Source organism: Engystomops pustulosus, chromosome 8 (assembly GCF_040894005.1).
Source record: "Engystomops pustulosus chromosome 8, aEngPut4.maternal, whole genome shotgun sequence".
Lineage (NCBI taxonomy): Eukaryota > Metazoa > Chordata > Amphibia > Anura > Leptodactylidae > Engystomops > Engystomops pustulosus.
In genome coordinates this window covers 69,706,129-69,719,342 of record NC_092418.1, presented here as the reverse complement: position 1 = coordinate 69,719,342, position 13,214 = coordinate 69,706,129, and the positions used below count along the sequence as shown (strand labels likewise).

The 13,214-nt window shown below is 37.9% G+C and overlaps 1 protein-coding gene across 7 annotated transcripts in view; it reads left to right on the top strand.

The window, feature by feature from the left end:
* PARD3B (par-3 family cell polarity regulator beta) overlaps positions 1-13,214 on the top strand; it is an 862,331-nt gene that overhangs the window by 427,839 nt on the left and 421,278 nt on the right. For all 7 annotated transcript variants that reach the window (XM_072121091.1, XM_072121090.1, XM_072121094.1 and 4 more), the window contains one exon: positions 12,374-12,577. In XM_072121091.1, coding sequence (XP_071977192.1) covers positions 12,374-12,577 — 204 coding nt within the window. The remainder of the gene's footprint in view (positions 1-12,373; positions 12,578-13,214) is intronic.

The window sequence follows — 13,214 nt, the reverse complement described above, 5'->3', positions numbered from 1 at the left end:
CGAGAAAACAATTTTAAAATCACTTAGATATGTTAAAGCGTTTCAAAGTTATAGTGACACAGGGCAGATGTGAAAAAATGGGCCGTGTCAGGAAGGGGAAAAGTGGCTTTGGCGTTAAGGGTTTTTTTCATTTCCATTTTACACTCCCCACCATCAAAAAATTTATTTACATTGAAATAATAATAAAATAATATTTTTACACATAAAGAGCTCTGTGATGGCTTTTTTTCTGCGTAACAAACTGCACTTCATAGTGACGGCATTTAATATTTTATGCTGTCTACTTGGATGTGGGAAAAAAATTCCAAATGCAGTGAAAATGGTGAGAAAACGCATTTGCAACATTTTCATGTGGGCTTGGATTTTTTATGTCTTTCACTGTGATATGTCTATTCTTTGGTATGTCTATGTGGTATTCTTTGGGTTGGTGCAATCACGGGGATAAAAATTTGTATAGGTTTATAATGTTTTTATACATTTACTATACAGAGCTTTTGGTGGTGTCATTCTTTGCAACTTTTGATGACGTTTTCAATGCTTTATATTTTTTACGTCACAGGGAGCAATGATCTTCACCAAAATGCATCAAGGCCTTTTGGCGCCGCCACCTTTTTGAAGTTGCCGGCTTTGCTAGCACCGATTTTGGGTGTTACCGGTTTTTGCTGCAATATGCAGTAAAGACTTACTGGCTATGGAGAGGATTCAGCCAGTTAGCCCTCTACATGCACCTGCATCCGACGCGCGCCATGAAAGTAGGGTTAAGGGACTAACTATTTCTGTTTTCTATATTGCTGCATGTGCTGAGATATTCTGTAATTCTTAACCTCAGTTTGCATAGCTTTTTGAGCCTATATTTGGCAAGTGTGTAGAACGTATACATTAAACATATGCTTATATTATGGTATACTTTGTTCTATAGTGTGGGAAAGGTTTCCATAAAGAGCGCTACTTTAAAATGTTTTACATTGCCGTATGTGTTTTAGCAGTCTTGCTCTTGGACGGTTTACATGGAAGGTTCATACGACTGTCCTCCACTTTGCCATGTGATATAATAAGGATTTAGTTGGATCTAAGCAATCCTGTATTACACATGAAGGATACTAAATATCAGAGATGTTTGTCAACTGCTTATCTTTCCACCCATGTAATAGATTTGCATGCTCCAATGCTGAGTTCTCCAGGAAGTGTTGAGAAAAGTTTGCTGTGCATGGTCACCGTCTCCCCTTTCCAACGTTATCATATATTTTACAACTTTAAATATGCTGATCTATTTTTGCTTGATTGTCTAATATGTATAAATCACAGCTGATATATGTATCTATATATTGTAAAGGCTAGAACACTGGAACATTGCTCTGTTCTCTTTGTGCTGTTTCTTTAAATCAAATCATACTTTTCCCAAATGTCACTGTCTCATGTTTTGTCTTCCTTGAAGACATGAAAACACTATTTTCAAGTCTTTTTCACCATCATTTTGTCATCTACAATGTTTACATGTGTAAAGGGAACCTGCAAGTGGAAGTGCAATGTAATGCTACAAAGTCAGTAGACTCTGCTATGGGTGATTAACAGCTAATCTGTATGCACACTGATACATGGTGGCAGACTGGGATGCCTATGGCTCACCAGTAAAATCTGGGCCTATGACTTTGTGCCATAGAACAAAAACCCACAAAACCCATACGTCAATCTGCTCAGCCCAACATGCTACAGCATGCTGACTGCAGATCACACTGCATTTTCATGGTGTCATGTTTGCTTTAAAGGACATTAATAATTTATTTTGTTTTTGTTTCATTCATTAAATTATTTAATGATTTTTTTAAATTCCTTTTTATTTCTGGAATTTCTGGAATCGTTGAGTTGGTTGTCAGCTTCAATACTCTATATGTAAAGTTAATCATTTTGTTTACACACATAAGCAATACGATTCTCGGGTCAAAGGCAAACGCCTTTTCGTCCCTTCCACATGTTTTTTTTTCCGCTAATGAAGAGATTAAATATAATGGGCCACAAAATGTATTTGGATGCAATGTAATTAATTATATTTGTGCCGATTACTAAATGTGGAGAACATGGAAATATAGGGACTGGCTGGAGGTCAGCACCATTGTATACTGAGATGGTGAGAAGTGCTCCTCCTTCAAGACGTAATGAGAGATGAGTTCCCATTTATAATAATTACATTGAATGCCATGTTTGCCCTTTGGCATGTCACCTCTTGAGTATGTGAGATATCTGTTAATATGAGCAAGGGGATCCTTTAGAGTGCTGTGGAAACAAGCAGCCAATTTTTATCCCTTATCTCTCACAGTATCCTATTTCCATATCTAATTAAGCTAAAAAAAATCTATATAGGATCTTAGCAGAAAGAGACAAATTTCAGACAAAAGTAATCACCCGTTAGTGGAATATTTACTGTTCATTCGTTTGAGACCGATCAATTAGAAAACTGGCAGAGTTCTCTCGGGAGACATGTTTTGTAATCTGCAGTTTTTCCAATCTGTTCTTCTCCACTACTTCTGTATGAATGAGCAGTAGAGCAAAGCAATCTACATTGTGTTTAACACACAGCATAAAGAAACAATTAAGTGGGGCAGCAGTCACCAACTATGAGGTGGCAACAGGAGGGATCAACCTCACTTTTTTCATGTGCAAACTTCTCCATAATTATTACTTTATGGGCCATATGTATATTACTATTAGGAATATTTGTAATCACTTGCTGAATGTATAGTAATTTGTTAACAGAATTTTTCAGTAAAGTTTTTATTTAGCACTTTTTATATTGTGTAGGAGAAGAATATTGTCACAATGATTCCTAAAATGAACCAGGTTTATTATTAAATGTGTGGCTTCAAAGTTCACCCAAGTAATCAAACCAACCAAGGTCGCGTCAATACAGCAGACCCCAACATATCCATACAGATGTAGGCAATTTTAATAATTCTTTATAATAATTCTTTATATAGCGCACACAGATTTTATTATATGCATTGTTATTAATTAGGATAAATTTGGCAAAGCTTACCTCAATTTAGAACAGTATAAATAAATCAATCCTCGGTGGGCCTACTTTGTATTAATTATAGTATAATGATTAGTGTATTATTAGTATAGTATTATTTCTTCCCAAATTTAGATTTCTACCATGTGATATGTGTTTTTATGAGAGATTCAATGGGGCACTGTCATGCTGTAGACATCCCTACACTGCCTAATGACTACTTATGTAAAGGTTTCATAGATTCTGAAAATTAAATTGACAAACCTTTGGAATACTGTATAGAGCTAGAGTTTGAGTGAACTTATTGGATTTTGAGCTTGGTTGGTGTCCATTTCCCCCTGTTATTCAGGAGCTGTTACTTTTCGTGCATGACTCATAAATACCTGTTTTCAATTCTCTGTGAAATAAGAATTGTTATTCTTTTTTTTTTTTAACGGTTTTCTGCAATTCCTTTGATATTCCTTCTACAAAACTGTATTTGGCCAAGTGGGTGTTGATGGTTCAGGATATCGTCACACATAGCCTGATATAGGGAGAACTTATTGGACAGAATCAGACTTTTCAAGGACATACCTCCAACTTGTAACACCGGCTTTGGTTACAAGAAAATGATGTTCCATGACTGGAATTTCATTCAATCAGTTGATAACTGACTGTCAGTGAGAACATTATTCTATGTCTTTGTCTACAGCTTTATGTGAGGACCAAAAACTGCATGCGTGTAGCCTTCAGTGTTCATGACATGTATTAGGACCAGCATGGAAACAATGTAGACAAGCTGACAGTTTTAGACTATAAATACATGTTAAAGTCCATGCATTAATAATGCATTTGATAATATATATTATACCGTATTTTGCGGCTTATAAGCCGCACCGGACTATAAGGCGCATTAGTCCGATGCGCCTTATATATGTAATAATTACATATATAAGGCGCATCGGACTATAAGGCGCGGGGTCCGGGGGCGTGGCGGAGACCCGACGCGACGCGACCCGAGACGCGACGCCGAGACGCGACGGGGAACGCGGGGAAGGTGCGGGGAAGGTGAGGGGGAGGTGGAGGAGGGCAGCGGACCATACTTACATAGGTCCCCGCTACCGGAGACAGCAGATCTCCAGCGGGAACTGCAGACCACGCGGCAGAAGTTGTTCATGCCGCGTGGTCTGCAGTTCCCGCTGGAGATCTCCGGTAGCGGGGACCTATGTAAGTATGGTCCGCTGCCCTGTGCCCAGCGCCATACATAGGGCGCACCGGACTATAAGGCGCACTTTGGATTTCCACGGAAATCCAAGGCTTTTAAGTGCGCCTTATAGTCCGGAAAATACGGTAGATTAAAATGGCTCAAGGTCTGCAGTATTATAGCAATAATCAGGCATTTTATGTAGCAGAATAGAGGTTTGATTAAGACCAATCTACATCAGCATTCAGGGCACTAGCTATGGCTTCAGAGTTGCTGGGTATAATCTGAACATTTAACCCTAGATGCCTTCTAGGGGGCTTAGCTAAAATAACTTGCAATCATGTATTTAATTAAAAGGATAAACTGGAATCCTGTAAGTGTTCCTTTTTGTGCCTTCTACTTATTTGAAACTCAAGATATGGTAATTATTCCCCTATGACAAACTCAATAATATCACCAAAAGATGGAAATTTTTTTGAGGTATACATAGACTGTGAAATTAAACATATCAGAGTGCTAGTGTCCAAGCTACTTTGTTATTAATTATATCAGCCTTTAGTTTTTCTTCATAATATGTTAGAGACAAATTTACATCCAATTGCCACCCGACATCTAATGTTTAATGTGCCCATATATGTATATACATATATCTATGTATACAACTCCATGAAGTTGTACCCTCAGTAGAACTATATTGACACCAAGGTTGTCAAGCTATGTTGTTAGTACTTTGATGTACTGTACTGTAAACATGAATTATGATATTATCACTTGAAAAAGCCACGTTTGACTTTATAATACTTTGGTATACAGCACGGTGCACAGCCTTTATCAGTTTTAGGGCCACATAGTCAGGCAATACTAGGAAACAGCACCCTAGATGCAACAACAACCACTGTACTGCACAAAATGCCATCCCCAGAAAACCAAATATTGCATTTGTACAATAACTGATAGACCACAGCACAGTCTACAAATACAGTGCACAAATAAAACAATAATAGTTATTGAAATTATCCTAATCATGTAATAAATTAAAATTGAGACCTCGCTTCCCCCAAAGCACGCATATATAATAATGGCCACCCCTGGGCCGATGTTTGTAATAATAGAGATCCCCTCAGCAGTCTACAATGCTGGTGTTCCCAAAGCAAAGTGTAATACCAGAGCTGACTATAATACTGGTTCTGTTCCACATGATTGGCACATAGCAAATGTGGTGCCAATATACAAAAAAAAAAAAAAGGATCAAAAAGCGATCCTGGAAACTACAGACCTCTCTTACTTCTGTTGTGGGGAAAATATTTGAGGAGTTTGTTAGAGATGCCCCCCAGTGAGCCCCATAGTCATTCAGTATTAGTTGGGTCCAAGGAGTTGTAGAAGCCTTCAATGTGAAAATTGGCAGGGTACAGGTGGAAGTCCGCAGTTCCTCAAGAACTCGTAACATAGTTCTCAAAAATAAACAAGCAACAACTCTCAATGCAATGATGCTGGAAAATCACAAGCAGGAGGCAGGAAACAGCACATTTAATGGAGAACCTATATCATAAGAGTTTATCTTCTTATATACAAACTTATCTATGTGTAGAGTAAGGTTCACTCTAACTATAAACTCAAAGAGTTTGGGCGGTTCAGCATCCTTTCAGTGGAAGGCAATGAATTTTTTAGTTACATACTGTAATCGTAAAAATGTCCGGCTTGTGACCTTCCAACATATTAAGATTAGATGCATGATCCAAAAGGTGAGTCCAAGTATAGTGAAGAATGTTTTATCAATTAAATCCAGGACTTTCATCCAGTATCACCGTAGTTGAGGACAGTTGCACATTAAATGGATCAAATCTGCATTAGATGTGTTACACCTTGTCCGGTGTGAAATAGGCTCTATGCAGGAGGTATACGTTAGACAGCCTATGTGCTTCACGAACTGACACCTTTAGGGCTAGCTTCAACACCTCCCTTCACTGGTCCTCAGAGATACTGCTAACATGTACCTACCATTTGGAGCGTATTCCCAGTGGGAATTGTTTAAGGTTGGCCTCTTGCAAACAAGAATAGTTAGATGAAATTTTATGAGAGTCCCAGAACGTGACTGTTGCATTATAGCATGTCTGAATTGTAGGAACTGATAGAAACAAAATCAGGGATGGTTAAATTCCGATTGAACCTGCTCAAAAGACTTAAAATCTGTACCCTCATGAAGTTGGGCTACCCTGGACACTCCTCTAGAAGTCCATTGAGGAAACAGTTTAAGTTTGCTCAGTTCAGGGTAGATTACATTGGGCCATATGGGGTATGTACCGTATAGCCATTTATCCCCCAACAAATGCCTAGTCTTCCACCAAATCTTGTCTATAAGCCTCAGTGTCAACAAGTTTTTATGTACAGATTTAAATATCACTGCTTCCAGGCCCCCCAATCTCATATGTGTTGCAACTGAGCCAACAAGAAATATAACCTTAGGCCTCTGAAGGGTCACCAAATGGATCCTTGGGACTCCCTTCTTCCAAATCAAATATACACTGTACTATTTATCTTAGGAAACAGCATAATCGGGAGCCAATTGGGTGAGTTATGCAGAAAATAAAGTAGCTGGGGCATCAATACCATTTTAACCAGGCTAGCCTGGCCAGTTACTGACAATGGGACCTTAGACCAGTCCTTAACTCTTTGCTGGAATCTACTTAGCAAGGGATTGATATTCAGAGCAATACACTCAGAGATATCTGCTGATATAAATACTCCCAGGTACTTAAGGTTAGATAATAAGGAGAGGCCACTGTCAAACATAACTTTGGAACAGGCTTGGGGAGATAAAGGCAGTACCACAGATTAAGTCCAGTTTATAAGGGAGCAGAAAGCACTGTATTTTTTGGAATCTAGCCATAGGGAGGAATATCGTAGGCATACCCACGCTAAAAATTTGGGCCCAAAGCCTAATTGACAGAGCACTTCAAATAGATAAGGCCATTTCACATTGTTGAACGTCTTGGCCGCATCAAATGACACAACTGCAGCTTCTGGCAAGTGATTACGGGAGGCCTGTATGTTCAAATACAATATTAACTGCTGTAGACATATTAGGTATGAATCCAGCCTGATCAGTATGAAAAAAAACGAGACTACAACTGTAGATAATCTATTGCCCACCACCTTGTACATTGACATCTACTGTAAGGAGTGATATAGGCCGGTAGGAATCATTTCCAATGGATCCTTTCCCGCTTTAAGAATAACTACTATTTTTACCCCCTGCATCATAGGGGAGATAGCTCCCTGTGCCAATGCTTCATTATGCAGTTTCAGTAGACCTGGGAGAAGATGTTCCCTGCATGTTTCATAAGCCTCCACTGGGAGGCCATCAATACCTGGTGTTTTTTTTTTAATTGGACATAGAGTCTAATTCCAGCTCCAGTTCCTCTAATATAAATATTTCCTCTAACTTTTAGCTCTGTTCCCCAGCCTGGGGTGGGGGGGGGGGGGGAGGACAGGGAGAAGCCATCAAGAAACAGGTCTAGCTCTTGTTGGGTAGGGCTCGTTGAACACTCCTCCTCCCCCTTTCAGGGGGGAAGAGGTGTTACTGAGCGCCGTATCCCACTGTATAAGTATGCAGTGAGATACGTCTGTGCCATAAGTCTTAAGATACTGTTGTGAATCTGCCCAACGTGTCCTTACAATATATGGAAAAAATCGAAATGTGAGCCTTGTATTAATGATAATAATAATAATAATAATGTCTGTGAACCATAGATCATGTAAGGCTATATTGTTTACATTCTTTTGTAATGTGCTGAGCTGTCGTCTTTACACTGAATTGAAGTATGAATACAGGTTATACTTTTGGACCTATCTAATGCAGTACAACCTTTCTGTCCTGTACAAAACAGCTTTCTAAATCAATTCCTGCACTTGCTCATTTCAGAATAATAGTAGAGCTTGGAATAGTAATTAGTGAACAAAAGGAGTAAAATGTGACCTAGCAACCACATCTCTCTTCTGCTCTCTTTGATGAGCCATTTGGGCAAAATGTTGCTAAGTTTTTTTTTTCATACTGAATAATTTTAGGGGCTATTTTTGCTTTCACTATAAAATAAATAATCAACTACTCAAAGTTAGACATTGGTATAATTTTAAACCTCAAATAACAAAAAGTTCCTGGCGAAAGGAACAATAAACTGAAATGTTCTTATTTTGAGCATTTAACTCTGGAATAAATTTGCAAAGCTTTAAAGTGTGCTTTATTCTGTAGATTAACCGCTTAAGGACCAAGCCACTTTAGGGCTTCCGGACCAAGCACAAATTTTTAAAATCTACCCTGTGTCGCTATAAGTGGTTATAACCTTCAAATGCTTTAACATACCCAGTTAATTTTGAGATATTTTTCTCGCCTCACATTGCATTTCAAATTCGTAGAAATATTTGGATGATCTCTTTTGCGTTTAATTATGAAAAAAATAGAAATTTGACAAAAATTTGGGAAAATTCTCAATTTTCAAAGTTCTAATTCTTTGCTTTTTAAGTAGATGGTCATATCACCCGAATAACTTTATAAATAACATTTCTCAAATGTCCGCTTTATGTTGCCATGGCTTTTTCGCATTATTTTGTTTTCCTAGGTTGTTATGGGGATTAGAATTGTTGGTGCATTTTTTCACATTTTTATGAAAATTGTGAAAACTTATATTTACAGCAACCTGCTCAGTTTTCAAGTGACTTTGAGAGGCCTAATAATAGTAAAACCACATAAATTACCCCATTATAGAAACTACACCCCTGAATGTATGAGAAACCAACTTTAAGAAGTTTGTTATCCCTTAAGGTGTATTACAGGGGTAAAAATAAAGTGGAGGTGACATTTACAATTTGTAACTTTTTTTTCACAATACATTAATTTTGGCCCAAAATTAAAAATTCACAATGGATCAAATGACAAAAAGTTCCTCAAATTTTAATACACAATTTCTCCCGAGTGTATTGACATTTACCCATATGTCGTGGTAAACTGCTGTACGGGCACACGGCCGGGAGGCGCCATTCAGAGTTGCATTGTCACATTTTACAGGCCATGAAATGTTTATTTTATTGTTACGTGGACATATGGGGGCTTATTATTTCCGGGATGAGATCCACTTTGAGTTGAATCATTTGGGGGGGTTTCAATAACTAATTGATGAGATTTTATAAACTCTATCTTGGTGGAGATAAGAAAATCATTAATTTAGGGTTTTTAGTTTTTTCTTCGTAGGCCGTTCACTGTACAATAAAAATAATATGTTATCTTTATTATATAGGTCACCGCGATTACGATGATACCCCATTTATATAGCTTTTTTTATGGTTACCTTGTTATGCACAATATGGAACTCATTTGTTGAGAAATTGCTTGTTTTTGCATCTTCATGTTCTAAAAAACTTAAAATTTTTATTTTATTTTTTGCGGGACAAGCTGTACTTTTTTGGTATCATGTCAGGCTAAATGTTACTTTTTGAGCAAATTTTATTCTTTTTCTTAGGAGGTTGGATGTGAAAATATCATAATTTTTGCAGATTTTTTAACAAATTTTTTTACTCTGTTCAACAACAATTTTATTTTATTCTAAGGGTCGTTACAGACGTAGTGATAACGTAGTGTTTTGTGGTGATTTTCACTTACTTATGTATTGCAGCATATTACATAGTCAGCCTATGCAGAATGCATAGACTGACGGCACTGTGTTAGATCATGCTAAAAGCACAATCTCACAGGCACCTACTGCTGGCAGTCTTTGGGACATTCACAGGACCTCAGGGCTGCCATGGAAGCGGTCGGCACCTCCGTGCCTTGCATGGATGGTACAATCATGGCCAAAAGTTTTGAGAATGATACAAATGTTAATTTACACAAAGTCTACTGCATCTGGTTTTATAATGGCAATTTGCATTTACTCCAGAATGTTATAAAGAGTGATCAGCTTAATAGCAATTAATTGCAAAGTCAATATTTGCCTAAAAAAATAAACTTTTTCCTCCAAAACACATTTCAACTTCATTGCAGGCCTGCCTTAAAAGGAGCAGCTAATATTGTTTCGGTGATTGCTCCAGTAACACAGGTGTGGGTTTGATAAGGATGGGGCTGGAGATCAATCTGTCATGATTAAGTAAGAATCACACTACTGGACACTTTAAAAGGAGGCTGGTGCTTGGCATCATTGTTTCTCTTCTGTTAACCATGGTTATCTCTAAAGAAACACATGCAGTCATTATTGCACTGCACAAAACCTGCCTAACAGGGAAGAGTATCGCAGCTAGAAAGATTGCATCTCAGTCAACAATCTATTGCATCATCAAGGAATTCAAGGAGAGAGTTTCAATTGTTGCCAAAAAGGCTCCAGGGCGCCCAAGAAGGACCAGCAAGTGCCAGGACCGTCTCTTAAAAGGGTTTCAGCTTTGGGATCAAGCTACCAGCAGTGCAGAGCTTGCTCAGGAACGGCAGCAGGCAGGTGTGAGTGCATTTGCACGCACTGTGAGGCGAATGCTCTTGGAGAAAGTCCTGGTTTCAAGGAGGTCAGCAAGGAAACCACTTATCTCCAGAAAAAAACATTAGGGACAGACTGATATTCTACACCAAAAGGTACAGGGAGTGGACTGCTGAGGACTGGGGTAAAGTCATTTTCTCTGATGAATTCCCTTTCCGATTGTTTGGAACATCTGGAAAACAGCTTGTTCAGAGAAGACAATGTGAGTGATACCACCAGTCTTGTCTCATGCCAACTGTAAAGCATCCTGCAACCATTCATGTGTGGTTGCTTCTCAGCCAAGGAAATCCGCGCTCTCACAGTCTTGCCTTAAACCACACCATAAATAAAGAATGGTACCAAAATGTCCTCTAAGAGGAACTTCTCCCAACTGTCCAAGAGCAGTTTGGTGATCAACAATGCCTTTTCCAGCATGATTGAAACCTTGCCATAAAGCAAAGGTGATAACTAAAGGGCTCAGGGAACAAAACATAGAGATTTTGGGTCCATGGCCTGGAAACTCCCAAGGTCTTAATCCCATTGTGAACTTGTGGTCAATCATCAAGAGACGGGTGGACAAACAAAAACCAACAAATTGTAACCAAATGGAAGTATTGATTGTGCAAGAATGGACTGCTATCAGTTAGGATTTGGTCCAGAAGTTGATTGAGAGCATGCCAGGGAGAATTGCAGAGGTCCTGAAGAAGAAGGATCAACACTGCAAATATTGACTTGCTGCATTAACACATTCAGTCAATAAAAGCTTTTGTTACTTATAATATGATTGCAGTTGTATTTCTGTATGTGATAAAAACATTTGACAAACACACATAAAAACCAAAGGGCAACAGAACATGTGAAAATATAATATTTGTATCATTCTCAAAACTTTTGCCCATGACTGTACCGACCCACTGGGTAAGTACCCGGCACTGCTCCATAGACGCATAGGATTGCGGGAGCTGTTACTGTGGGAGCATCAATCGTACGTGCTCTGCTACGCTTGGATACGGCAACTGACCGTATTTCCTGAAGTACATGCACGTCCTAGTGCGTGAAGGAGATCCCATCCCAATTTACTTTTACCTACATTGAGAGAAGTTAAATAATATGCATGTTATTCCTGTTATTGTCCTAGTTACAGAACTGCATTCATGTTATAGAAAGTAGGGTAAACAACTTTGGAGTGCTTCAGAAGATAGGGATAACCAAAGGACAATAAAGGCAAATCAGAGCATGATGGTAGTTTTAGCTGTAAATTTCAAAATGTTATAGTGACCTATAAAAATTTATGGTTACTAAATAAACATTAGCCTCAGAGCGGAATGAAAAAGAAAAGTTTCACACTTAATACATTCACTTTGGTTGATGGGGCACAGGAGCAGTAAAAGCATATTTCATTTATACTCATTTATTAGTCCTCTTTTGCTGTGGGTGCTGCCAAACTTCCACATATGACCTCATGACTTAACCCAAAGAAGGTTGTAAGGGACGGTTGAATATAAGGAGATATCTGATCTATTTACTACTTTCAGCATCTACAGATGAGCAGGAAGAACTGTCTTTATAAGCCAACTATAATGATTTTCAGCAGTTACCAAATCAAAAATTTTTTTTTTCAATATTTTATCCAAAATGATAATTGTTCCTTAATACAATGAAATAAGATAAATCTTTTTTTTTTGGCAGTTTCTCCTGGAAGAGATCTCGGCCCACGGTTAGGTCTGAAGAAGTCAAGTTCACTGGAAAGTCTTCAGACTGCTGTGGCAGAGGTTAAGAAGAATGAACTACCCTTTTATAGACCTAGACCAAATATGGTTCGTGGCAGAGGATGTAATGAAAGCTTTCGGGCTGCAATTGATAAATCTTATGATGGACCAGAGAGTGAAGAAGGTACATTACACAATATTGTCACACAATAATCCTATCCACCGGTTTCTGATGTGGATTCCCCCTTCATCACAACCAATTCAATGCAGTTGTGTTAAAGCAGTGCTTATATCACATTTCGCATGGGGGTAGTCCACCCCAGAGACTGTCATCTAAGTAACGGAAAAAGTTTTTATGTTATATATCAAATGGCTTCTGATCTTTTGGCTTCTGAATCAATCTCTCTAACTGGTATACAACAGTTTTATGCTTGATCACTTTTAAAAATTATTTGATCCTCCCCCTCTTGCCATTATAGGCATTTTTACATTGAGGTCATAAGCATACTACGGCAACTGCTGTTAATCAAGTAGAAATATAAGTAAACCTCAAAAACTGTACCTAAATTTAGTAAATATGTTGAGTTTTTTTCCCCTAGTAGTAGTTACAATTCTTCAATTTTCTAAACTACCCTTAAATCTATATATATATATATATATATATATATATATATATATATATATATATATATATATATATATATATATATATAATATGATTTACATTTAATACATTCTAAATACATGACATCTTTTCCAGCACAATTAATCAAATATTATAATATAACAAGATTATTGACTATGGAAACGCATTTGTTGAT